The sequence below is a fragment of the Delphinus delphis genome, chromosome 3 (genome assembly GCF_949987515.2).
Source record: "Delphinus delphis chromosome 3, mDelDel1.2, whole genome shotgun sequence".
Classification (NCBI taxonomy): domain Eukaryota; kingdom Metazoa; phylum Chordata; class Mammalia; order Artiodactyla; family Delphinidae; genus Delphinus; species Delphinus delphis.
In genome coordinates, this window is record NC_082685.1 from 3,820,953 (window position 1) to 3,847,328 (window position 26,376).

General features: G+C 54.2%; 4 protein-coding genes across 4 annotated transcripts in view; 3 read left to right on the forward strand and 1 right to left on the reverse strand.

Annotated features, from left to right (window-relative positions):
- The first annotated feature begins 9,657 nt into the window (after positions 1–9,657).
- DOHH (deoxyhypusine hydroxylase) lies at positions 9,658–17,338 on the forward strand. The gene is made up of 5 exons (XM_060006530.1): positions 9,658–9,919; positions 12,582–12,906; positions 14,538–14,614; positions 15,101–15,341; positions 16,568–17,338. The coding sequence occupies exons 2-5, from the start codon at positions 12,633–12,635 to the stop codon at positions 16,885–16,887; spliced, it is 912 nt and encodes a 303-aa protein (XP_059862513.1). The 5' UTR covers positions 9,658–9,919; positions 12,582–12,632; the 3' UTR covers positions 16,888–17,338.
- A 2,669-nt stretch (positions 17,339–20,007) lies between these two features.
- SMIM44 (small integral membrane protein 44) lies at positions 20,008–20,700 on the forward strand. Its single transcript, XM_060006531.1, has 2 exons — positions 20,008–20,320; positions 20,462–20,700. Exons 1-2 carry the CDS (start codon positions 20,008–20,010, stop codon positions 20,698–20,700), a joined length of 552 nt encoding a protein of 183 aa, XP_059862514.1.
- A 243-nt stretch (positions 20,701–20,943) lies between these two features.
- The window catches only part of NFIC (nuclear factor I C), an 82,190-nt gene continuing 76,757 nt past the window's right edge, over positions 20,944–26,376 (reverse strand). Inside the window, exon 9 of the mRNA XM_060007413.1 lies at positions 20,944–21,286. Coding sequence (XP_059863396.1) covers positions 21,251–21,286 — 36 coding nt within the window. The 3' untranslated portion in view covers positions 20,944–21,250. The remainder of the gene's footprint in view (positions 21,287–26,376) is intronic.
- SMIM24 (small integral membrane protein 24) lies at positions 22,720–25,140 on the forward strand. The gene is made up of 4 exons (XM_060006532.1): positions 22,720–22,783; positions 23,444–23,549; positions 23,804–23,869; positions 25,008–25,140. The coding sequence occupies exons 1-4, from the start codon at positions 22,720–22,722 to the stop codon at positions 25,138–25,140; spliced, it is 369 nt and encodes a 122-aa protein (XP_059862515.1).

The window sequence follows — 26,376 nt, forward strand, 5'->3', positions numbered from 1 at the left end:
CTGCTTCGAGTGGTCTCCGTTCCTGTGCAAGGGTCTTAACATATACCCAGTCGCCTGCATATAAGTGGGGAGTGGTTTCTGAGAAATTGGGATCTGGCTTAGGACTATTTTGGTCCTGGTATTCCCAGATATTCTTCAGTCAATCCTAACGTTGGGAGATACTGTACTAAATAGTGGGTCTCTGGATCGCCCAGCAGTGATCTTCCACAGATTTCATAAGGACTTATATGAGGCCTGGCCTTTGGAGTGATCTGCACTCTTAAGAGAGCAATAGCAAGAAGGGTGACCCATGTCTGGTGTGTCTCTATTGCTTAGATATTTCTTGAGGGCTTGATTGGCTCTTTCTACCTTGCCTGATGCCTGAGGGCGCCAAATGAAGATAGTAACTGATTTGGAGGGCTTCGCTGATGCCTTGGGTCAGACCTGAAATAAATGCAGGGCCACTGTCCGATTGTAATGAGCGTGGCATTCCAAACCAAGGTACGATACGTTCCATGAGGGTAGTGGTAACCTCGGATGCTCTGTCTTAGTAGGGAAGGCCTCTATCTACCATGACTAGGAGATACCTGAAGCCTTTACAAGGGGGCATGTGGGTGAAATACATCTGCCAATCTTCCCCTGGTTGGTTCCCCTGCCTTTGAATTGGATGGAACAGTGGTGGGGGTGTTTATAGCCCCTTCTTGGTTGGCCTGGTGACAGACCGGACAGGCCCGGGATATAGATTGGAGGGTTGAGAGGATTCCTTTTCCTGTGAATATTGTCCCCACCAGTCTGAAGAGGGATTTGGCTCCTAAATGGGTAAGCTGCTAAAGGTGCTTTAGAATCGTCCATTGGGAGGCTTCTAGTAAAAGAAGTTTGGTGTCTGGGCTCTGGAGCCACCCTTCAGGGGTTAGAGTGAACCCACGGTTTCGTCCCTCTTTAAGTTCTGATGGTGAATACCGTGGTGGTGAAGGGTCTAAACTTTGCATCAGGAGAGCCTGTAGGCCATGTTGGGGGGCCTTTGGCTTCCCTATCTGCTATATTATTTCCTTTGGTTATGTCCCACAGGTCCCTCTGGTGTGCCCTGCAGTGGATGATAGCTAATTCCTTAGGGGATTTTATGGCCTCTAACAGGTCCAGGATTTCTGGTCCATATTTGATTGGGGCATTATGTGTGGTCAGTAGGCCCTTTCCTTCCAAATGGCCGCATGAGTATGGACTACATGGAAGGCATATGCTGAGTCTGTGTAAATGTTAATTTGTAGTCCTTTTCCCAGTTGGAGAGCTCTAGTTAGTGCTATAAGCTCTGCTTTCCGGGCAGAGGTAGTTGCCCCATGGAGTGGGCCTGACTCTATCACCTCTGTTAAACTGACTATTGCATATCCCAAAACCTTTCGACCTTCTCAAATGAAACTACTGCTGTCTGTAAACCGTTCTGCATCTGGGTTGGGTAAAGGGGTGTCCTGTAGATCTGGCCTAGCACTGTAGGCATGATCAACAACTTCTAAACAGGAATGTAGTAGAGGGGTGTTGGGATTTGGGCTGGGCAAGAGAGTGGCATGGTTTAGAGTGGTACAAGGCTTGACTGATATTTCTGACCCCTCTAAGAAAAAAGCTCGATTTTTTCTTTTTTTTTTTTTTTAATTTTTGGCTGTGTTGGGTCTTCGTTGCTGCACACGGGCTTTCTCTAGTTGTGGTGAGCAGGGGCTACTCTTCGTTGTGGTGCGCGGGCTTCTCATTGAGGTGGCTTCTTTTGTTGCGGAGCATGGACTCTAGGCGTGCAGGCTTCAGTAACTGTTGCGTGTGGTCTACACAGTTGTGGCTCGTGGGCTCTACAGTGCAGGCTCAGTAGTTGTGGTGCACGGGCTTAGTTGCTCCATGGCATGTGGGATCTTCCCGGACCAGGGCTCGAACCCGCGTCCCCTGCAATGGCAGGCGGATTCCTAACCACTGCGCCACCAGGGAAGCCCCAGCTTGACATTTTTGGATTCTACTATCTGAAATTCAACGGAATGCCTTGGAATTAAGGACATCCATGACCTGGTGCGGAGTGTCAATAGTAAGCGGTTGTCCTGTTGTCAGTTTGGAGGCTTCTTCTGTTAGTAGTACCGCAGCAGCTAATGCCCTTAGACAGGGAGACGATCCCTGAAATGTCAAGTCTAAGGTTTTAGATAGGTAGGCCACTGGGCACTAAGATGGTCCCAAGGATTGTGTCAACACTCCCAGAGCTACCCCCATTTTCTCATGAACAAAGAGAGAGAAGAGTTTTGTTAAGTCTGGTAAGCCTAGGGCCGGGGCGTGACTAGGGCCTTCTTTATTTGTTTAAAGGCTGCCTCCATTTCAGGAATCCATTTAAGAGTGAGACCTTCTGGTCCTCTAAGAGCCTCATAGAGAGGCTTAACTAACAGGCCATAAATAGGGATACAAATTCGGCAGAAGCCTGCCAACCTAAAAAGGCTTTAAGCTGTTGTTTAGTAACTGCCATGGCCAATTAGGGCGTGGGCCTGCCGTTCTGGGGGGACGGAGTGGGGAGTCCCCCGGTTTGGGGCGGGGAGCGGTCAGAACTCAACCTGCTCATTACAAAAGGATAGGGACGCTGACCGCGCGGGGAGGTGACGGCCTGCAGGTGGCTCGGCTTGCGGAGGTCACGCAGGGCCTGCTCTATGGGGAGGCTCGGACGTGGGGGTTAGGACGGGAGATGGGATGCTGAGGTCACCCGGGCCTAGCTCGGCTTGCGGGGCGGCGCGCCGGCGTCCGGCCGGCTCCCGAGGGGTGGGGGTGGCCTGAGCTTGGGGAAGGCGGGCCGGGCCGCCGACTCGGTTTCGGGGGCCGGGCAGGCCCGCCCGGCTCGGGGATCGCGCTTGGGTCCAAGGGGCGCGTCCCCAGACCTCGACCGCCTCACCTGGCTCGCTCCCGTCGCCCGCTGGATCCGCCAGCCCCGCCTCTCCTGGCGCCTCGCCGCGCCGCTTCTAGTAAGAGCGGCTACACCGCGTCCGGCCGCGTTCGCGGCTGACCGTAACCCGGGGTCCGCGCTCCTTAATATGGCGTCGGTCGCGATTCCGCGCCGTCCGGCGCCCTCCGGCGGGCGCGCTCCCGCAGCCGGCCACGCCCCCGCGCCGGCGCGCTGCGTGCCCCGGCCCAGTCCCCGCTCCGTGCGGCTGCGCCTGCGCGCCTCAGGCGTCGCTGGAGGACGTGACGTAGCCCGAGATTCGAATCAATACAGGAAGCGTGGCGCCATGGGTTGCCCAGGGTAACCGCGCGGGAACAGGATCCGCGGCCCGCGGAGGCGGCTACGTCTGAATCTGGGGGGAGTGGCTCCTCTCAGTTTAGGGTGTCGTTCTTAGTAGGGGACGGTCGCAGAAACAGGTACCCCTGCGCAGACCCACACCGCAAGGATGTAGTCACACCGCGTGATAAGCGCAGGTGAGACCCACAACAGGTGCAGGTGAAGGTCGTGCAAACCCCACTGACTACTGAAACACATTCACTCATTCATTCAACAAACACTGCGTTCCTATGAGTGCTCCTCCAGGCCCTCCAAGCAGGGAACAAAACAGATAAAAATCTCTGCTCAGGGGCTTCCCTGGTGGCGCAGTGGTTGAGAGTCCGCCTGTCGATGCAGGGGACAAAGGGTTCGTGCCCTGGTCCGGGGAGATCCCACATGCCGCGGAGCGGCTGGGCCAGTGAGCCATGGCCGCTGAGCCTGCGCGTCTGGAGCCTGTGCTCCACAACGGGAGAGGCCACAACAGTGAGAGGCCCGCGTACCGCAAAAAAAAAAAAAATCTCTGCTCAAAATATGGACAAAGGATCCAAGCGGACATTTCTCCAAAGAAAATAATGGCCAATTCATGAGAAAATGGTCACCACCTGTAGTCCATGGAGAAATGCAAATCAAAACCACAGAGCTACCACTTTAGCCTACTGGATGGATGTGATTTAAAAAATAATAATAAAAATAAACACCCCATCACCCCAACCCAGGAAAATAAGTGTTGACAAAGACGTGGAACCCTCATACATTGCTGTGGGATTGTAAAATACGGAAGCGACTATGGGAACACTGGCTGTTACCCATAAAGTTATATGTAGAATTACCAGATGGCCCAGCTATTCCACTCCTACAGTTGGAGATCTGTGTGAAAACTAGTAAACAGAAACCTCATTTAAAATGGAGTAGGGAGTTCCCTGGAGGTCCAGTGGTTAGGAGGACTCGGAGCTTTCACTGCTGTGGCCTGGGTTTGATCCTTGGTCAAGGGACTAAGATCCTGCAAGACGCACCTCACAGCCAAAAAAAAAAAAAAAAAAGAAAGAAAAAGTGGAGTCAGGAAGCCAGAATGGGGCATTCTTAATTCCTACTGTAACTGAGCAGGACGCTATGGAGGCTTCCCGGAACAGACACACACACCCCCCACCTCCATGTCCTCCGCCTGCCTCCTTTTTTGTTGTTGTTTTTAAATATTTATTTATTTGGCTGCGTCGGATCTTAGTTGCGGCATGCAGTGCGCGGGCTTCTCCAGTTGCAGTGTGCAGGCTTCTCTCTAGTTCTGGTGCGTGGGCTCTCTAGTTGTGGCATGCAGGCTTAGTTGCCCCGTGGCATGTGGGATCTTAGTTCCCTGACCAGGGATCGAACCCACGTCCCCTGCATTGGAAGGCAGATTCTTAACCACTGGACCACCAAGGAAGTCTCTGCCTGCCTCTTGTCTGTAGAAGAACTTTAGCCTTCTAGGTCTTCCCCAAGTTCAAAAGAGTAAATTTTATCAGAAGTGAGAAAATGCAGAAAGGAAGGAAAACAGTCAAGCAAGACAAAATAATAATATTTTAGCCATTAAACAAAGTCAAGGACTTTTAGTTCATCCTCAAGGGCTATAGATGATATTCTGAGCCATGTCCTTTGAGCTGTTTTGCAGATACTGAAACCCCCACCAGGTGGAAGAAGTTAACTGCATGATGCCCACAAGCACGTAGACCCCACACCAGTTGGAATCAGAAGGCTGATGATGTTGACTCCCAGTTACCTCACCATCAACCAATCAGAAGAATGTCCATGAGCTGATCACACACCCCACAAACCCTCTCCCTTACCCTGTCTTTAAAAACCTTTTCCTCCTACATAGTTGGTGGGAATGTAAGTTGTTGGTACAGCTCCTATGGAAAACAGTATGGAGGTTCCTCAGAAAACTAAAAATAGAATTACCATGTGACCCAGCAATCCCACTCCCGGGAATACCTGGGCAAAACTATAATTCAAAAAGATACATGCACTCCTATGTTCATAGCAACACTGTTCACGATAGCCAAAACGTGGAAATAACTTAAACTACAGTCTGAACCCCCAGTTTTCTCCAATGGACTTTTGTTTATAACAACCCATCAACAGCTGAATGGATAAAGATGTGGTACAGACATACAATGGAATACTACTCAGCCATAAAAAAGAATGAATGAAATAATGCCATTTGCAGCAACATGGTTGCAACTAGAGATTCTCATACCAAGTGAAGTAAGTCAGAAAGAGAAAGACAAATACCATATCATATCACTTACATGTGGAATCTAAAATATGGCACAAATGAACCTATAAATAAAATAGATAAAAAACAAGGACCTACTGTATAGCACAGGGAACTATATTCACTATCTTGTAATAACCTATAATGGAAAAGAATCTGAAAAAGAATATATATGCATAACTGAAAAAAATAATATAGATACATACACATAGATGTATATATATAACCAAATCACTTTGCTGTTCACCTGAAACTAACACAACATTATAATTCAAGTATACTTGAATTAAAAAAAAAAAAAAGGCAGCAGAGCCTCAGAACCGAAGGTAGGTGGTGTTTTGGGCTCGGCACAGACTGCTCTCTTGCTATCAGTTCCCCGCAAGCCTGAAGGTTCAAGATTCCAAGTTCTCGGACATACACAGGCCCGGCTTTTGGGTGTGGCTTCCCATATCTGCTTCCTGCACCCCTGCGTCTATCTCCACTCACTCCCAGAGCATCCTTGGGCCCGATCACACCTGGCACACTGCCCTGAAGCCTTCCAGAGTCAACACAGCGCCCAGGGTAGTCCTGTGTGGACATTAGTCTGAGCCACCAAACGTGGTCCAGATGGCGGCCCTGTGAGCCAGGCAGGTCCACTGTAAAGCCAGTTCTCTGGGGTCAGCTTTCCAACACACAGGAAGACAATAGAAAAGTAACACACTACTATGTATAAGATAGATAACCATCAAGGACCTACTGTAGAGCACAGGGAACTCTACTCAATATACTTCAAAAAAATATTTATTTATTTTATTATTTATTTATTTAGGCTGTGCCGGGTCTTAGTTACGGCCCGTGGGATCTTTAGTTGCAGCATGCGGGATCTATTCCCCGACTAGGTGTCGAACCCGGGCCCCCTGCATTGGGAGCGTGGAGTCTTAACCACTGGACCACCAGGGAAGTCCCTCTACTCAATATTCTGTGGTAACCTATATGAGAAAAGAACCTAAAAAAGAATGGAAATAGGTGTATGTATAACTGAACCTCTATGCTGAACACCTGAAACTGACATTGTAAACCAACTATACCCCAATAAAATTTAAAAAAAGAAAAGAAAAGTAACAATAATCGGGATGTCGGCTCCATGAGGCCAGAGATGGTCTGTTCGTTTTCTGCCCTCTGTCCCAGGACAGCGCCTGCCACATAGCAGATAATAGATATTTGCAAGATGAATAACTGAATGTTTAAACCAGCAGTTGGCCTATCCAAGTGACTTCTTTGCTGTGCGTGGCATGTTGATGCTTTTCATCAATCGCCCTCATGTTTTAAAGGGGAGATTGCATGTAAAATCAACTGCTGCCTGGCTTCCCTTAAAAATAGAACATCTAGGGAACTTCCCTGGTGGTCCAGTGGTTGGGACTCCATGCTCCCAATGCAGGGAGCTCGGGTTCAATCCCTGGTCAGGTAACTAGGATCCCACATGCCACGTGGTGTGACCAAAACATAAATAAAGATTTAAAATTAAAAAAAAAAAAAAAAGGAACATCTGGCCACAAAGGGCAATGACTGGCTGGAGAGGGGTGGCAGCCACCCATAGAAGGAGCCTGGGTGCCCCAGGCCCCCGTTATGTTTGATTCACCCCCTTATGCTTCTTGCCTGACCCAGAAAGCAGGAGATGGCTGAGAACAGGACCCTGAGTAGTCAGGCGAATTCTGTCTCCTGATCAAAGTGACCACCTTGTGAAGGCTGCCAGCTCACCCTGAAGGGGCTGCTGTCACATCCCTAACAAATGTCAAAATAAAATAGTACAGTAAAAAGAATTCAAGCAGCACAGGGAGGTGTAAGATTTAAAGTAAGTACTCTGGGTAAATTGTTGGCCATTTTTCAAAAATTTTACCCATATGTAATTTACATATCTAAATCCATTTATGTAAATGAGATCACATTATTGATGCTGTGCCTTGCTCTCTTCACTTTTTGGAAGTACATCTTGGACCACTTTTCATACAACGTGGGTAGATCTTCCCATCCTTTTGTAGGTCTCAAACCCATGTCCCCTGCATTGGAAGGCAGGTTCTTAACCACTGCGCCACCAGGGCAGCCCTTTTTTGCCATTTTAAATAATGTTGCAATGAATACTTCTTTTTTCACTTTTCTTTACACTAGTGTCAGCGAAATTCCTCAAAATGGATTTGCAGGCTCAAAGGTTCCGCATTTTAAAAAGTTAAGACACTTTTCAAATGTGTAACTTTGAAATGTTTAAACACTGAGAATAGAAGTAGCCCTCCTTTTCCCTGCCACCTATTTTTCCAACAGTTTATTGAGGAAACTTTCAGATGTACAGAAAAGTTGAAAGAATTTTACAGTGGACTGTCATATGCCCACCGTCCACCTTCTCCAATGAACATTTTACTATATTTGCCTTATTATGTATTTATCCATCCATCAATATATCTCACTTTTTATGCATCTCCAAATAAGTCACACTCATCACATCCATTAGGATGGCTACTATCAAAACAGAAAATAACAAGTGCTGGTGAGAATGTGGAGAAATTGGGATCCTTGAATGTTGCTGCTGGGAATGTAAAATGGTGCAGCTGCTGTGGACAAAGTTCAGCAGTTCCTCAAAAAGTTAAACATAGAACTACCACATGATCCGGAAATTCCACTCCTGGGTATATGCCCAAAAGATTCGAAAATAGGGAATCAAAGAGGTACTTGTACACCAATGTTCAGAGCAGCATTATTTACAATAGCCAAAAGGTGGAGACAATCCAAATGTCCATTGAGGGATGAACAGATAAACAAAATGTGGTCCATTCATGCAATAGGAAGGAAATTAAAAAGGAAGGAAATTGTGATTCACGCGACAACATGATGAACCCTGAGGATAACTATGCTCAGTTGAAATAAGCCAGACACAAAAGGACAAATATTGTTTGATCCCACTTTCTAAGCTTCCTAGAGTAGTCAAAATCAGAGACAGAAAATATAATAGAGGTTACCAGGGCCTGAGGCCACTGTGAATAATGCTTTGATGAACATGGATGCACAATTATCTGAGTCCCTGCTTTCATTTCTCTTGGGTGTAACTAGGAGTGGAATTGCTGGATCATATGGTTGTTCTATGTTTAACTCTTTGAGGAACCGCTATATTCTTTTTTTTTTTTGTCCTCTCCCGCTGCGGAGCACAGGCTCCGGACGCGCAGGCCCAGCGGCCATGGCTCACGGGCCCAGCCGCTCCGCGGCACGTGGGATCTTCCCGGACCGGGGCATGAACACATGTCCCCTGCATCGGCAGGCGGACTCTCAACCACTGCGCCACCAGGGAAGCCCCCGCTATAGTCTTTTGACACAATCACTTACAAGCTCTCTTTTCTCTGGCTGGTGGCAGCCAGTGGTGGCTTGGACCTTCAATGGGGGCGATAGATGAGCAAAGTACCTGAATTCCGACTCTATTTCAGAGGCAGAGTTAACAGGACCCTGGATGTCTAGGATGGGGAGGCCAATGGTTCATGGTTGCTCCATCCTTCCTACGTGTCAAAAACCTTGTACTTAGCCTTAACATAACTCTTTCTTCCAAATGCCATGTCCAATCCAGCCACAAATCCTGTTTGCTCCACCTTCATAATTAATCCAGAATCTGAATACTTCTCTCGCCCTTCACCGTCCCTCCTGTCTGTTTTCTACTCACCAGCCTGAATGATCCTGTTAACAGTCAGAGTATGCCATTTCCCTGATTACGACACTCCAGTGGTTTCTCATTTTGTCAGAGTAAAGCCAAGTCCTTCCTAAAACTGCCCACCCCATACACGCACCAACGTGATTATTGTTTCCTCCTTAGCCTGTCACCACCTAATATGTATTTTTACTTATCCTACTACTGTTTGTCTCCTTCAGACAACCAGACTGCGAGGTTGATAAGGGTAAGGGCTGCAGGCCGTCTTGTCCTCAGCGCCCATAAACTATGTGTTAAATGAATGAATAAATGAACGACTGGATCAAGTCCTTGTTTTCATCCCTACCAATCCCGCGTCTAGCCACGCGAGTCCATTGGCCGCGCCCCTGAAACTTACCGCGCCCCAGAGACACTACGCAAGCTGTATCGCTAGGCGGCCCCACCTCCGGGCTGAATCGGCACAAACCATTTCCACTCGTCGTACCGGCTGGGGAGGCCGGAGAAAATCTCTTACAGGGAAAGGATGGAAGTTGCCCTTCCCTTTCCCTGAGGAATGCCATAGACTCCGCCTGATGTGTGATTGTGAGCTATGGCACCGGTGCTAACTCGCCCTTCCGGGCCTCCTCACGCTGCGGAGCCTTTGACTACATTTCCCCCTCGGTGCTGCGTTGGTACCGTCCGGCTCTGTCACGTGGGCGGTAAGATGGCGGCCTCCAGAGCGCTGTAGGAGCGTCGCGGGTGCTGGCAGTGGCGGGAGCAGGCCGGTCCGGTAGGTCCTCTGATCCGGGAGCTCGCTGGGGCGTTCCGGCGGCGGGGGAAACGTGGAGGACGCCTCGTTGGGGGTCCCGGCTCTGGGATTCTTTGGCTGGGGGGATCGAAGGGCTTCCTTCTGACAGGTCCCGGCAGCTCTTCCCCATGAATTCTGGACACTCGGTCTCCCGGGATCTCTTCACTAAAGAGTCAGCACGTGGGGCGGGGGTCCCATGTTGGGCAACCCCTTTCTTGGGGTTCTGGGAGAACCAACCTGTGAGGGATCCAGTACTGGGGGATCCACATAAACAGAGGAAGAGACACCCAGTTCCTGGGAGTCTCTTCCAAGGAGCGTTGGGGAGCTGGTCGTCGCTGGGGGATCCTGCCGGCAGCCCCGTGTCGGGGCGACCCCTCTCTGAGGGGCGCGTCTAGTTATCGGAGATCTTTTTTTTTTTTTTTGCGGTACGCGGGCCTCTCACTGTTGTGGCCTCTCCCGTTGCGGAGCACAGGCTCCGGACGCGCAGGCTCAGCGGCCATGGCTCACGGGCCCAGCCGCTCCGCGGTACGTGGGATCTTCCCGGACCGGGGCACGAACCCGTGTCCCCTGCATCGGCAGGCGGACTCTCAACCACTGCGCCACCAGGGAAGCCCTATCGGGAATCCTTTTCTTGGGAATTCTTGGTTTAGAAAATCCTCAAGGGGGCGGATTCCCAGATTCTGCCTTGGTTGGGGGCTGATCCCCTCAACCCCATGTCCATACCCCTGTCCCCCTTCCCACTGAAAAATGGGCCTAATATATGGGTAGCGGGCTTCCAGATGTACCCCCTTACTTGTCCTCCTGAGTATAGAGGTGGGTGTTGGGCTCCCTGTGGAGATTTTTTTAAAAATAAATTTATTTATTTTTGGCTGCGTTGGGTCTTCGTTGCTGCGCGCAGGCTTCCTTTAGTTGCGGCGAGCGGGGGCTGCTCTTCGTCGCGGTGTGCAGGCTTCTCACTGCGGTGGCTTCTCTTGTTGAGGAGATCAGGTTCTAGGCGCGTGGGCTTCAGTAGTTGTGGCACGCGGGCTCAGTAGTTGTGTTCCGCGAACTCTAGAGAGCGGGCTCAGTAGTTATGGCGCACGGACTTAGTTGCTCCGCGTCATGTGGGATCTTCCCGGACCACGGCTCGAACCCGTGTCCCCTGCATTGGTAGGTGGATTCTTAACCACTGCGCCACCAGGGAAGGCCCTCCCTGTGGAAATATTTAATACCAGCTCTGGCTTATCAAGTGCCTACTAAGTACCAGCAGTGGGTACTAAGTGCTCTATGAGCATCATTCCATTCACAGCAACTCTGTGATGTCCATGTGCCCTTTACGCCTATTTTACAGATGATACAGTGGTTTATACTGTGTATAAACCACTCAGTACCGTGCCTGGCAGGCAGTGGGTGCCTGATTCATTCAACAATACTTATTGAGTGCCTGCTGCCATAGCGACAGACACTGTGCTGGGCCTTGGGGATACAACAGTGAACAAAATAGTGTGTGTCTCTCCTTTGTGTCTTGAGGGAGGCCCTGCACAGACCGGGATTCATGAGTCCTGGGTGCTGTCAGAACTTGACTTGCTGTGTGACCCCAGACAGGTCACAGCTCATCTGTGTAGAAGAAGGAGTTGGGTCTCCATGGTCCATAATGCCTTGCCAGCTTGCTCACCCCTGGCTTCACTCTTTTGCATGTCACCTCCTTTGATGGTCACCTGTGCGCAGGCAGCTGCACTTCCCCCATTATGCCTGCTCAACCCTACTTACGCCTCTGGGAGCTACAGCCTGCTTGTCAGGTTCACGGAGCATGTCATTGGTCTGGAGGATGGAGCCCAGCCTCAGCTGTGTCCTTGAATCTTAATCCATCTATTCAACATGGCGTTTGTGGTTTAGAGCTTGACTCGGGAGCCTGGCTCTACAAGTGGTTGTGCTTCTGTGTGCTTTACTGTACAGTACTGTATAGAGTACAGTAGCACAGCATCTTTATTTCAAGCCCAGGATGTCCGGAAGCAAGCGTAAAAGCAGCGGTGATGTAGCTGGTGCTGCTAAGAACCGCCAACCAATAACGCTGGAAACAAAAGTGACAATAATTGAGAGACTGGGGCCAGGCGAAAAGATGGTAGACGTCACTCGTTCTTGTAACATGAATCGTTCAGCCATCAGAACAATTCTAAAGAAGAAGGACAAGATCATGGACATGTGAAATCTGCGATAATACCAAAGAAGCGTGGAAAAATGATGGAGGAGATAGGGAAACTTCTCAATGTCCTTTATTCTTTTGGTTTTTGTGTGTGTGTGTATTATCTGTGTGAAAAGTATTATAAACCTATTACAGTACTCTATAGCCGATTATGTTTGTTGGGTACCTAGGCTAACTTTGTTGGACTTATGAACAAATTGGACTTACAGAAATGCTCTCAGAACGGGAACTCGTTTGTATGTAGGGAACTTCTTGTATAGGCCAGAGGCTCAGAGAGGGAAGGTACCTTAGGGAAGGCCACACAGCAAGTAGGCAGGGTCGGAGCCAGGCTTTGAACCCAGATGGCCAGGCTGGTCAGCAGTTAGGAAACCACCCCCACCCCCGAGGTCCTAACGCTGAAACGCACAAGTCAGCGAGCGGTGAAGGGTGTCTCTCACCTGGCCTCTTGTTTTTCTGCTGCAGGTTCTCGAGCCCACGAGTCCCCTTGTTTAGCCCAAGCCCAGCGGCAGCACCATGGTGACGGAGCAGGAGTTGGAGGGGTTGGGGCAGATGCTGGTGGACCCCCAGAAGCCCCTGCAGGCCCGCTTCCGGGCGTTGTTCACACTGCGCGGGCTCGGGGGTCCAGCAGCCATCTCCTGGATCAGCCGGGCCTTCAGCGACGACTCGGCCCTGCTCAAGCACGAGCTGGCCTACTGCCTGGGTCAGATGCAGGACTCACGGGCCATCCCCGTGCTGGTGGACGTGCTTCGTGACACCCGCCAGGAGCCCATGGTGCGCCACGAGGCAGGTGAGCGGCGGTGAGGGTGCGGGCTATACCAGGCTGGCTCTGGAAGGGGTGGGCGATAAGCATCCTCCCACGATCTGTGTCCCTGGTCTCAACTCTGCCGCTGCAGCATAAGAGCCACCCTGAACCCCAGTCAACAGATGGGCGTGTGGCCGCCAGCCAGTCCAACTTTATGGGCCCTGAGATTTGAATCTCACATCACTTTTACGCGTCATAAAATGTGATCCTTTTGAATTTTTTCTTTCTTCTTTTTTTTTCTTTTTAAACGGCTCACGGGCTTAGTTGCTCTGTGGCATGTGGGATCTTCCCAGACCAGGGATCGAACCTTGTCCCCTGCATTGGTAGGCAGATTCTTAACCACTGCACCACCAGGGAAGTCCCCTTTTGATTTTTCAAAAACGATTTAAAAATGGAAAAACCATTCTTCGTTCATACAAAGACATATGGTGTCTCTGGATGGTGGCCATGGATGGTCAACCCCTGAGGTCACTCATTCAGTTCGTTCACCGGACGTATTTATGGACTGCCTGCTGTGGGCCAGGCCCTGTTCTCACAAGGGACTCCGACGGCAAACAAGTTGGACTAGAAACATCCTTGGCGGGTCTGTGCAGCCGGGGCTGTGTTTGTATTGATGTATCCAGTGAGCTCATAGCCAGCAGGGGGAATTGTCTCCATTTGATTGTTTTGGGGCCTTTTTAATATTCCCCATGATGATCTCCAGCTATGCCAGGCTGCCCTGGGGACCGCTCAAGATCCCAATTGCTGATGCTGTTGGAGCTCTCCTTACAGAGAATGTTCGACCCCAAACCCCTCTTGTCCCATAAGCGCTGTTAGTTTGAGTGTGTGATTTTGTAGAACACCCAATCATGTTATGGTGGAAACACTTATGTAAGTGCTAAGGAGGAAAATAAAGCCATGGGCGGGATGGGGGTGCTGGAGGTGTTGCCTTTTTTTTTTTGGCCTCGCCACGGGGCATGTGGGATCCCAGTTCCCCGACTAGGGATCAAACCCGTACCTCCTGCATTTGACACACAGAGTCTTAACCACTGGACCACAAGGGAAGTCCGGTGTTGCCATTTTTAATTGGTGGTTACCAATTAAAAGACCTAAGTGGAGTAAGGGAGTTATCTAGGTAGATGTCTGGGGAAAGGTGCTCCAGGTAGCGGGCTCGGCCTTTGCAAAGGCCCTGAGGCAGGATGGTGCTGGTCTGCTGACCCTCCTTGCCCACAGTACAACTTAAAAACCTCCACCAGGTTTTCAGGGCTCCCGTTGATGGGCTCGACTCAGCCAACTGTTCTTGGCTCCTTGCCACCCGTGTCCCCAAGTTGTAATGACACGCTTGTCTGTGTCTCCCCTCTAGGCTGTGAGCTCTGGGAGTGCGGGCCGGGGCGGGGTCTGAGTCTGGTTCCAGCAAAGCCTGATTTCTGGGGAAGGGACTCTAACTGGCACAGCTTCAGGGCTGGACCAGCTCCAGCTCCAAACCTCAGTGGCTGGAGCGGCCCGCAGGATACAGGCAGGGCGATGGGGAGGGGCATCACGGAGGAGGCGTTGGTGCTGGTTAGTGCCTCTCCACCCGCCGAGGCATTCAGGGTGTTTCCCAGCCAATCAACATGAGCCCTCTGCCCCATTCTCAGGGGAGGCCCTGGGAGCCATTGGGGACCCAGAGGTGCTGGAGATCCTGAAGCAGTACTCCACCGACCCTGTCATCGAGGTAACGCAGCCCCTCCCCCACCCCCCTCCGTGCTTCGGGCCCAGGAAGCGGCCTCAGACCCTGTGCCTGGTTGCCAGGGTAGCCACCCGGCCCAGGGATGCCGAGAGAGGACCACTGCCCCACTCACGGTTTGTCATCACCTTTAGGACAAAATCCCAAGCCCGCAGGCCCCAAGTAGTCTGGCCCGGCCACCTCAGGTCATCTCTGTTGTTGGCTCTTCCCTGACGGGTCCGGCACATCCTGCCTTGGGGCCTTTGCACTGGCTGATTCCACCTGACGCCTCTCTCACTGGTTCTGATGTCACCTTCAAGCGAGCCCCTCCTGGCCCTCTGCCCCTGGTCACTCTCTAGTCACAGCAGCCCCTGCTGGTTTGTCTCCAGTCTGGAAAGATCAGTTGGTCCTGTGTCTGTTGGCTCCACCCCTGCTAAATCGGGAGCCCTGGGGGCTGGGGGAGGGCCTGGCACATCCACCCCCCTGTCCCCGCAGGTGGCAGAGACGTGCCAGCTGGCCGTCCGGCGGCTGGAGTGGCTGCAGCAGCACAGCGGGGAGCCGGTGGCTCAGGGGCCCTACCTTTCCGTGGATCCGGCCCCATCCGCTGAGGAGCGCGACGTGGGGCGGCTGCGGGTGGCGCTGCTGGATGAGGCCCGGCCGCTCTTCGACCGATACCGAGCCATGTTCGCCCTGCGTGATGCTGGCGGGGAGGAGGCTGCCCTGGCGCTGGCCGAGGGTGAGGAGGGGCCCCGGGGGGCAGGGTCGGGGCCCCTTGGGGAGGCCCAGTGGCCACATCTGTCATACGGGGCAGCCCAGCGTCCCAGGGCACTTGCATCCTGGGGCAGGTACTCCTCTTATTACCCCTGCTTCTCTGTGGAGGAAGCCTAGGCCCAGAGAGGCACAGATACTTGCCCAAGATCACACAGTGGTCCGAGCAGCAGTTGGGATTTGATCCCCAGAGGCCCTGTTTTTTAAATTTTTTTGGCCACGCGAGGCATGCGGGATATTAGTTCCCCGACTAGGGATCGAACCTGCGCCCCCTGCATTGGAAGCGCAGAGTCTTAACCGCTGGCCCACCAGGGAATTCCCCAGAGGCCCTGTCATCATTTCTTGTGTCATTTTCATCCCAGCTCTGCAGGGAGCCCCGTGCAAGTCTGCGGGGCTGTGGTTCCCCCACCTGAAAAGGAGGGGGGGACTTGGGGAATCCTGGGATCCCTTGGCACCGCCCCCCATTGCCTGAGGTGGTCTGCTTCTGGTCCACAGAGCACTCAGAGCCCCCCTCTGCCCTCCTGGAGCTTCCTGTCTGGCAGAGGAGATGTCCGGCCATCACCATGACCCAGGACCCAGGGGATGCTGGGTGGGAGCACAGAGTGGGTGGGTGGTGGGTTTGTCCTGGATAATGCTCGGAGCAGGGGCCGCACAGTCTGGCGGGCCTGCTTCCAACCAGCTCTGCCTGAAAAGTGGCATCTGATTGCAGGCAGGTAGCTCCCAGGTCCGGCCGCGGTCCCCATCAGGAGAAGCGTGGCCTGTCTGACTGTGGTGGGGTGAAAGGCCCGGGACTCCCAGTGTCACTGATAAGACTCTATCGTGTGTGGAGTCGTGTGGGAAGCAACCCAGAAGCACAAATGCACAACATGCCTGCAAATAGCACTGGCTGGTGTGAGGACAACGCAGAGTACAGAAGTCCAGGGAGAGGCGGGGAGGGACGCTGGGCCTGGGAAGGAGGACGCCACGCCCGGTCCGGCCAGAGAGAGGGCGGAGTTCCCAGTGCCTGGCTGGCCCCTCGTTGCTTCTGCCCCGTGTCTCCGGGCCCTCCCTCTGGGCAGCGCTGAGCACCAGTGCGGGGTGTCCTCGACGGGAACCCTTTCCACCCCTCTTGGACACTTCTGTCCCCAGGCTGCCCCGCCTCAGGTCCCTTCCTGTCCCGATGGCTCCCCCAGCCCGCAACTCTCTCTCCCGCAGGCCTGCAGTGCGGCAGTGCCCTCTTCCGCCACGAGATCGGCTATGTCCTGGGCCAGCTGCAGCACGAGGCGGCCGTGCCCCAGCTGGCGGCGGCCCTGGCGCGACCCGCCGAGAACCCCATGGTGCGGCACGAGTGCGCGGAGGCCCTAGGGGCCATCGCCCGGCCCGCCTGCCTGGACGCCCTGCGGGCCCACGCGGCAGACCCCGAGCGCGTGGTGCGGGAGAGCTGCGAGGTGGCCCTGGACATGTATGAGTATGAGACAGGGTCGGCCTTCCAGTACGCAGACGGGCTGGAGCACCTGCACCCACCCCCCTCATAGGGCCGCGCCCAGCTGTCTCCCTCGAGGACTCTGCCCATAAACCATGTTGGAATGAATTGCATCTCGCTTCCCTGCCTCCCAGCCGCTTTCGCATCTTGAACCCCTGGGTGGACTGCAGGCTCCCCGGGGCCAGGCTGAAGTCTCTTCTCTGCCACTCTGAGTGCAGGGCTGCAGTGTTGGCGTGGGAGGGGTATCTAGGGGGTCCGGGGACAGGGCTGTGCTCTGGGGGGTTGGGGTGCTGTGGCCCAGCTTCTCTAGGAATGAGGGGGGTGCAGGGAAAGGTGCTATGGGCAAACCCGTCCCCGTCGGGCCTGGGCAGGGTCTGGGGGCGTCAGAGAGCTGTCCTTGGGGTGGGCAGGTGGTCCCTGGGTGGGGTGGCCTGGGCTGGAGCTCAGGGAGGGACAAGCAGGTCCCAGGACATTCCCCAAATGGACTATTAAATTATTTTTGCCAAGTGATGACTGTCAGAGTGTGTTGGGGGGCCTCTGGGGTGAGGGTTGGCTGCTCTAAAGGAACATATCCTAAGTGTGGGGGGCCAGGGCGTTTGGAGAGCTCAGCTCTGGGATCTGCCCTGCCCCAGACACTGTGACCGACATGAGCCTGTGGCCCTGTTTCACATCAGTTCCCAGGGGTAAAATCTGCCCAGCCAGACCCCCCCAAAGGGGTTGAGGGGGAACAGCCCTGCATCCTGGCCCTCTCCAAACCTCATCCTCACCTACTCCTATTGGGGGGCATAGGGGAAGGGGTTTAGTGGTATGACAAAGAGTCTGGGCCCATCCTACCTACCTCCCTTACTGCCTCCTCATGCAGTCTCAAGCAGCCCATTTACCGCTCTATAAAATGGGTGTTAACAAGAGAACCTAATTTTACATGTGACGCATTTTCCACACCAAGCAATTCTCCGTTTCTCCATGGATGTCAGCTGGGCGTCCCGCAATTCAATTCAGTTCTCTGACACTATCTACCCTGAATCAGTGCAGACCCTCCAGGTTCAGGGTTCAGTCCTGCAGGACTGCCCCCACTTCAGATGCAGGTCCCAAGTCCGGACCTCCCATACTTCTGACAGACTGGTTATGAATTGGGGTTCCCACCACCCCCTCTTCACATTTGATGATTTGCAAGAATGGCTCACAGAATCAGGAAAGCACTTTACTTAACCTGTTTATCATAAACGAGGCAAATGAACAGCCAGATGAAGAGGCACAAGGTCTGAAGGGTCGGAAACCAGGAGCTTCTGTCCCCGTGGAGTTTGGGGTGGATGCTTTTAACCTGCTCGGAAGCTCTCCAAGCCCCTTCCTGTAGGGTTTTTAATGGAGGTTCCATCACGTGGGCATGATTTGGCAAATCACTGGCCATTGGCAATAATCTCAGTTCCCAGCCCCTCTCCTCTCCCTGAGGGGTGGGGCTGAAAATTCCATCCCTCTAATCCCAGGGTCAGTTCCCCTGGCCACCAGCCCCCATCCCGAAGCTGCCACGCCCCTGCCCTCATTAGCATACACGCAGGCGTGGTGGAAAGGGGCTGATTATGAACCACAAAGGAGGCTCCCCTCTCCCCCATCACTCAGGAAATTACACGGTCCTGGGAGCTCCAAGCCAGGAACCAGGACGAAGACCAAACAGATCTCTTGTTATCTCACAGCGTCACCCTCGGGCGCTAGCTGCGGGCCCCCTCCCCCATTTATCCCCTGGCCCCCAGACCCTCTCGCCAACTCGGCCATCACTTCAGCCTTTCTCCCTTCTCCAGTTTTCCCTCTTTGCCCGTCAGCATAGATAGGCTGTAATTTCTTTTCTTTTTTGAACTTTATTTTATTTATTTTTTATAGAGCAGGTTCTTTTTAGTTATCTATTTTATACATATTAGTGTATATATGTCAATCCCAATCTCCCAATGCATCCCACCACCACCCCCTCCGCCATTTTCCCCCCTTCAAGCTGTAATTTCTTAAAAACATGAACCACCACCACCCACAGCCCTTCCTGACTCCATGACTTGCAGCTCTCTCAAACCTGCACCAACTAGGACCGCCCCTCCTGTCCCCAGAACCGTCCTTGCCCACAGGTGACCTCCCAGTGTCCAAATACGGTGGTCACATCTCAGTCTGCGCCCTCCCCCTCTCAGCAGCCTCTGACCCGGCCAGCCACCCTGCTCCTGGGAAATTCTCAGGCACTCCGCCTCTGGGCCCAGGGCTGAGTCCTCCGGCCCCACCCACACCCCCGCCTGGGCGGTCTCATCCACTCTTGGGGCTCGAACCCCGTCTATGTCCCAATGACGCCCACTGTCCTGACTCCAGCCCGGGGCCTCCTCTGAGCTCTTGGCTCGGGGTCCAGTTTGGACATCTCCACTTAGATATTGCTGAGGCATCCCAAACTTAGCCTGTCCTGAGAATTCCTCATGTTACCTCCCAAAGTGGCTCCTCCCACAGGAAATGGAAACTCCATCATTTCAGGTGCTCAGCCTGCAAACATTGGGGTTTGACCAGTTTAAGATCTACCCCAGCTCTGCCCATTGCCCCACCCCCCCACCCCCGCCAAGCCTCTGCCTCCACCTGGTCCAGCATCATTATTGCCCACCTGGAGCAGCTCAATCCCTCCTCCCCATCCCTGGCTCCCATCCTCAGCCCATAATCTGTCTTCCCCAGAGAAGCCACCGGAGGGCGCCCGTGAGCACCTGAGTCAGGTCCCGTCTAACAAGCGCAGCAAGGTCCTGCCCCAGGGCCTTTGCACCGAATGTTTCCTCTGCCTGGAAAGCTCTTGCTTTTGGTACTCCCATGCCCGGTTCCCTTCCTTCTCTGGGTCTCTGCTGAAATGTCATCTGAACATGGCCTTGGATGCTCTATTGTGAGAGGCTGCTCTATTAGACCATGGTCTCCCCCAACAGTACGCTCAAACCACTCTTTGCTTTTTAACATGATATATCATTTACTCTGAGGTTATGCATTTCTCAGAGTCTATCTCTCCATCTTGAACGTCAGCTCCACGAGAGCAGGGATTTTCCCAGAAGAGGGGACATCCTGTGCAAAGGCCCTGAGGTGGGGATGGACGTGCAGGGTAGCACCTGGCGTGGTTGGAGCTGAGCGAGGGAGGGGGGCCAGTGGGCGGAAGTGATTTGCAACGTGATCCATGCAGGCAGATGGAGGCCGTGGGGGAGCCCCAAATCCTCTTACCCAAAAGCTCCTTAATACTTCCGCCTGGCGGGTCACCACCGGGCTGCCCCTGCTCCAGGTGGCTGCCATGCCAGCGCTGGCACTTGAGGAGGGGATGGAGGGCTGGAGCCCGGCCTCGCCACTCTACGAGGAGTACCGCCCACCGCCGCTGGACACCATCCGCCTCCCCAGGTACGCGCTGTACCTGCTTCTGGCTGCGTTCGTGGTGGTGGCCGTAGCCTACGCCATTGTCGGGCATCTCATCAAGGACCTCGCCCACGACCTGGCCGGTGAGCCACTACCCACTACGAGCCTGGCTTGGGCTAGTGCTGGGCCACTTAGTGGGGGGGTGTCCGAGGGCCTCTCCTTGCCAGGGAGGGGGCAGAGGGTGGCCGGGCCTGGGGATGCTCCTCACCAGCCTCCTGCCTCAGACTGGGCATTCGGCCCGAAGCCGGACCAGGAGGATGGCCCCCGGGAGCTGCCCGAGAGCCCCGAGGACGAAAATCTGGAGGAGCTGGACCTGCAGCTGGCGCTGGCCTGGCGGGTTGACGAGGACACCGCTCAGGGTGGCGAGGGGGCCCCCGCAGAAGCCCCAGGCCGGCCCTGCCACCGCCCCTCCATCGCCTTCAAAGACCCACCAGCCCGAAGCTCCTTCTGGAAGCTGGGCTGAGCCGGGCCCTGCCCTCCAGCCCGGGAGCCGGTTCCAGCCCCTTTGGCGGTTGTATAAACCAGACTTGTGCCCATCAGAGCCCTTTCACCTTTGATCTGTGCTGTCTTGACAGAGAACATTCTCTTTCTTGGCTGGTGGACTCCAGTGGCTGGACACTGATTTTTTTTTTAATTAATTAATTTTATTTTTAATTTATTTTTGGCTGTGTTGGGTCTTCATTGCTGTGCGCGGGCTTTCTCTAGTTGCGGAGAGCGGGGGCTACTCTTCGTTGCGGTGCGCGGGCTTCTTCTCATTGCGGTGGCTTCTCCTGTTGTGGAGCACGGGCTCTAGGCATGTGGGCTCAGTAGTTGTGGCTCGCGGGCTCTAGAGTGCAGGCTCAGTAGTTGTGGTGCATGGGCTCAGTTGCTCCGTGGCATGTGGGATCTTCCCGGACCAGGGCTCAAACCCATGTCCTCTGCATGGGCAGGCGGATTCTTGACCACTGTGCCACCAGGGAAGCCCTGGACACTGATTTATTTCCACACTCTGGTTTCCTCCATAGTCCCAGAGCCTAACTCCACCTGGCCTCCACCAAGCCCTTGGCAACCTGTAAACCAAAAAACACTAAGAAGATTAAAAATAATAATAACAACAATAATAGTGGCCAACCCTTAGCTAGAGCTTCGAATGTGCCTGCTATTGTATGCTAAGCAACCCCTTTCCTTGTATTAACATTATCTCGTTAAATCCTCCGAGGTACGATTTATTGCACCCATTTATCAGATGGGAAAACAGAGGCACACAGCCCAGAAATGACTCGGTCGGAGTAGAGAGAACGTTTTGCGAAAAGAGGCTGGCCCAGCGACCTGCCTCGGAAAGCAGAAGCCTGCTCCTCTGGGCTCCTCCACCTCTGAATCTTCTCAGCTCCCGCCTCTCACCTCATTCCTGGTTCGGCAGCTGGATGGGTCCATCTCTGGGGGTCCTGACTTCCTAACTAGCCTGAGGGCTTCCTTCACTCCTGAGTTTTGCACGGGCTGGAGCACACAGTAGGAGCTTCACCTGTGCCTGCCTGGCTGGTCGAACTGGGCTTGTCCTGGGCTCCACTGAGTGGCCCTCCTGCACAGCGACTGTGGTCAGACCTCAGGAAGGGAGGGGGCTCCAGGAATTCACAGGCACTCCGTACATGCCTGGGCAATAATGCTGGTGTTCTCCCAGCCCCCAGGCGTCCAACGGAGGTCTCAGGCCTGGAGAAGGACCAGGCCTCCCCATCCCAGCCTTCCTGCCATGTGATTGGGCTGTGGCTGTCCCATGGCAGCTGGGGTGGGGTCCCCATTCGCCCAGGCAGGGCCCCCTATCTAATCAACCTGGGGATCAAGGTTGACACGCAGGAGAGCCAGGAATCTGAGTCATCAGCTATCCCAGGGGCCCCGTTCTCTGGCCACACGGCAGCAACTGGGTTTGGAGGTAGATGGTGGCCCATCCCCTCTTGCCCCGTTTGCTCCCCCTGGAGCTGGCTGTGGGTCCCCAGGGGTCGGGGACCCAAGAGGAGCCAGTATAAGCTGGTGGTGGGAGAGACCCGCGTTTACATCTAGTTCTAGCTGCTTCTGCCCGGCCTGACGCTCCTGGGCCCCCTGGCTTCTCTGTAAAACGCAGGTGGCAAAATTTCATGGTGCATGCAGAGAAAGAATCGTAATGATGTGTAAAAAGCACTGAGCCGGGAAGGAAGCTCAGGGCCAGTTCAGCCCGGCGCCTGTGGCGGGGAGCCTGGGGGACCCTGAGGCTGGCGGTCCTGGGTGGGGTGCAGGGCTGAGGGGCCGGACTCCCGTGTTAATCGTTACACCAGGTCCAGAGTCTGCCCTCCTGGAAGGCGGGGGAGAGGGGGTGGATGCCAACCAGGTGGCGCAAAGGGAGGGGCCCTCTGGTCTGGGCCTGCCCCGCCCCCAGACCTGCCTGCCCCCTTATCAGGGGCTGGGCAGGGTCTCCCCTGACTCTGACCGGACTGTGCACTCCCGTACCTGGACTGGCTGGATCCTCCGTGCCATGGGGACCCTGGAGACCCTGCTGCTCTGCACCCTGCTCCTGTCGCCGGCTGAGGCCCAGCAGGGTAGGGCTCCGACCTCTGGGGCAGGGGCGGGAGGATGGGTCGTGGGGATGGGCTTGGACACAGGCTCGCCATCTCCTCCTTTGATGAGAAACCGAAGCCTCCGAGAGGAGTGGGCAGGCAGGAGAGGAATGGGGTCAGGCCCCTCTTGGAGGCAGCCTCCCTAACTCCCCCGCTTCCTCTGGGCCTCCCACCTCATCCCTGAGCGCCCCCTCCTCTCAGAGCCCCATGCCCTTCTCTAAAACCCACCCCTGAGGGAACTCCCTGGCAGTCCAGTGGTTAGGACTTGGTGCTTTCACTGCCTGGGACGCGGGTTCAATCCCTGGTCAGGGAACTAAGATCCCAAAAGCTGCGGCGCAGCTGAAAAAAAAAAAGAAGAAAGAAAAATTTAAAAGGACTTCCCCGGCGGTCCAGTGGTTAAGACTCAGTGCTTCCACTGCAGGGGGTATGGGGCATGGGTTTGATCCCTGGTCGGGGAACTAAGATCCCGCATGCTGCCGGGCGCAGTCAAAAAACAAAACCAAAACCACCTGTGAAACCCAGCCCCTTTCCAAGACCCCTCTGTCTGAGCATCCCCTGCACCCTTCGCCCCCTGTCCTTTCGGGGGCCCCCCACCTTTCCTATTTCTGAGTCTCCTCTGCCCCCACCTCCTAACAGCCTCAGGGCGTCATCTGAAGCCGTGGCTGGTGGGGCTGGCTGCTGTCGTGGGGTTCCTGTTCATCGTCTTCATCCTCATGCTGGCCAACCGTATCTGGTGCTCCAAAGAGAGGTGGGAGCCCCTTTCCCCACCCTCCATCTCCTCCCCAAAGCGCTGGGCACCCCCTCCTACCTCATGACCCTCTCTGGTCCCTTTCTTGTCTCCCCATTTCCCTGCTCCCCCTGCTCCCACAGCTCAGGACAGCCATGCAGCCCCCCTCTCTTGCTTCCTGGAGTCCCCCCAGCCTGGGGGAGACTGAGGCTGAGGCTGCCCCCACTTCCCACCCTTCACCCGCCCTCATCCGTCCATCTCCATCTCTTCTGCAGAGCTGAGGATGAAGAGGGGTCTGCATTCAGAAGGGATCCCCACTTGTACGAGGAAGTGGACCTGAGGTACTGCCGTGTGAGCATGTGTAGATGTGTGTGGGTGTCAGGGGGTCTGCGTGAGGCCCCTCCTCGAGGAGGGGAGGGGTGGGTGAGCACGGATGACCTCTTTCTGTCCTTGAACACCTCAAGCACGTTCCTGCCCCAGGGCCTTTGCACTTACTGTTGGTTCTACTTTGTACACCTTTCGTCATATCTTCTGGCTGGCTCCGTCTCTCCTTCAGTCCCTGCTCAGATGTTTCTTCCTCACAGAAGCCCACCTTGACCACCAGCCTTCCTGACACTCTCTCCACCACAACCCTGCATCTGTCTTTGCATGTATCATTAGCTGAAATTATCTTAGTCATTTACCGGTTTCTCGACACTAGATAGTGGCTTCCAGTAAGTGAACAGAACTTAGCTTTGGTCCTGGCTCTGGCCCCAGGGCCCGGCACAGGGCCTGGCACACAGTACACACTTAATAAATACCTGTCGAACAAGACCGTGGTGTGGGATTGTGTAGGGACTGTGCAGAAGTGTGTGATTTGGTGTGGGTAACTCTCCTGGGCTCAGCGTCTCCCATGATCCTGGCTCAGGGATGCGGGCAGGGCTGGGGGCTCTTTCAGGGCAAGATCCTAATTTGGGCAAAGGCTTGGGGACAGAAGTAGGAGCTCAGGAGCTGGGAGGACACTATCCTGGCTGGGAGATTCTCAGCTGAGCCCAAGATGCCTGAGGGACAGGCGTGGGCCAGACTGTGCTTTGTCTACGACCCAGCTCAGGCCCAGTAAAATGGGATTCCTACTCCCAGGATGTGCTGGAGGGTCCAGATCCCACAGGTGCTCCTAATTTGTAGTTTCCTCCCTGCCTTATTCATTCCTCCTCCACCCATCCACCCGCCCACCCATCCATCCATGCATCCACCCATCCATCCATCCATCCTTCCTTCCTTCCTTCCTCCCATCCACCCATCCTTCCATGGGACAATTGACCCTTAGTTTCTGCCTTTGTGAAATGGAAATAACAAGGCTGCCTTGTCAGGGCTGTTTTGAAGATTCAACAAAGATTCTTTCTGTAAAGCGCTCCTCATAAGACCTGGCACAGGTAAGTGTTCGCTAAATGGGAGTGACTCTGTTTCTTATTGTGGTCTGGGGCCTCTGTGTCCCTACAGTAAAGAAGACAAGAAGGGGAAGAAAGAGGAGGAGAAAAAGGCCAAGAAGGAAGGAGAGAGCAACTTGGGGCTGGAGCTGGAGGAGAAAGAGGAGCTCAGAGACCAGGAGCAAGTCAAGAACACGGCCATGTGAAAACTCCTCAGCCGCTGCCTCCAGGCAGCCCCCCAGAGGTGCCCCTTCCACACCCTAGAAGCAATGACCCGAAGCTGAAGCCACTGCAGTGACTCCATCTGGGGTTGAGAGTACAGCGTCCTGAATGAAGAGGCTTGGGACCACCCCTCCCCCCTCAAGAAGGGATCTTTGTGCGTTATGATTTGTACCACCTGGTGATTCTCCTTGCGTTTAGAGAGCACTCCTGGTTACTGAGAAAACCCCAACCCCTGCAGTTTCATGGCCTCACCTGCTTCTACCCATTGCCTGATTTCTTGGCCCTCTGCCTGATATCTATCTGCCAGAGCCCTCCTCCCTCCCACTCACCTTCAGGACCGGTATCAGCCAGGGACTGGCTCTTGGGGAAGAGCCCTTCAGAAGGGCTACTGTCATCCCGTGGGACTTAGTTTCCCCTTGAGGAGACGGCTTTTGGGGTTGGGGGTAACGCCCAGGCAAGGGTGGGAAACCAAACTCCACGGTGCCCAGATACCCTGGGCAGATTAAGCGCTCCCCTTGCAATCTCGATTCTGCTGTCCTGAGCCCCGGGGGCCGTCTCCTAGGAAAGCCTTGCTCCCCCGCACCAACCCAGGGTTTTGGGTCACGTGACTCCATTTCTGGGAACTGGGTCTTGGAGGGTGCGGTGCCCCCCGCGTGTGAGATCTTGGAAAGGGATCTTGGAAAGGGATCCTCCCTGTTTCCAACCTCCCCAGTCTCCTCACTTTCTCCGGGCCCTGGACCTTGCCCTGGATGTTAACCATTTCCTACTGAGAACTTTGATAAAGGCTGGCATTTAGGGCTCCCTTGTGGAGCAGGTAGGTAGCTGAGGTTGGTAGGATCCAGTCCAGAAGGCGGGGAGCTTCTGTCTGAGAACATCCCAGGATCGTCCACCAGGGGGCAGAAAAACCATAAATTAAAAAGTGGAATAATCTCCCTAATAGGTGCTCCCACTGAATGCCTAGCATGCTTACGGTCTCCGTCTCGGTCAGTTTGCAATTAGTCTCATTTTCCGGCTGAAAATACTGAGACTTAGAAAGAAGGAAGCCACTGGCCCAGCTCTCCCTGGCTGTTGCTGGCAGAGCTGGGATGGAAGCCCAGGCTGCCCAAAGGATGGGGCATGTGCAGGCTCTGGCTAAGGTCAAATTTGGAGGTTCATGTCCCAGGATGGGAGAGGGTTGGGGTAGGAGTTGTTCCTAGCTGGGAGAACTATGTTCTTTTGGG

Coding starts and splice junctions, on each gene's coding strand:
- DOHH (XM_060006530.1), top strand. CDS start 12,633: ATGGTGACGGAGCAGGAGTTGGAGGGGTTGGGGCAGATGCTGGTGGAC. Junction 12,907..14,537: donor CATGGTGCGCCACGAGGCAG/GTGAGCGGCGGT, acceptor CCCCATTCTCAG/GGGAGGCCCTGGGAGCCATT. Junction 15,342..16,567: donor TGCCCTGGCGCTGGCCGAGG/GTGAGGAGGGGC, acceptor TCTCTCCCGCAG/GCCTGCAGTGCGGCAGTGCC.
- SMIM44 (XM_060006531.1), top strand. CDS start 20,008: ATGCAGGCAGATGGAGGCCGTGGGGGAGCCCCAAATCCTCTTACCCAA. Junction 20,321..20,461: donor CCTCGCCCACGACCTGGCCG/GTGAGCCACTAC, acceptor CTCCTGCCTCAG/ACTGGGCATTCGGCCCGAAG.
- SMIM24 (XM_060006532.1), top strand. CDS start 22,720: ATGGGGACCCTGGAGACCCTGCTGCTCTGCACCCTGCTCCTGTCGCCG. Junction 23,550..23,803: donor ATCTGGTGCTCCAAAGAGAG/GTGGGAGCCCCT, acceptor TCTCTTCTGCAG/AGCTGAGGATGAAGAGGGGT. Junction 23,870..25,007: donor TACGAGGAAGTGGACCTGAG/GTACTGCCGTGT, acceptor GTGTCCCTACAG/TAAAGAAGACAAGAAGGGGA.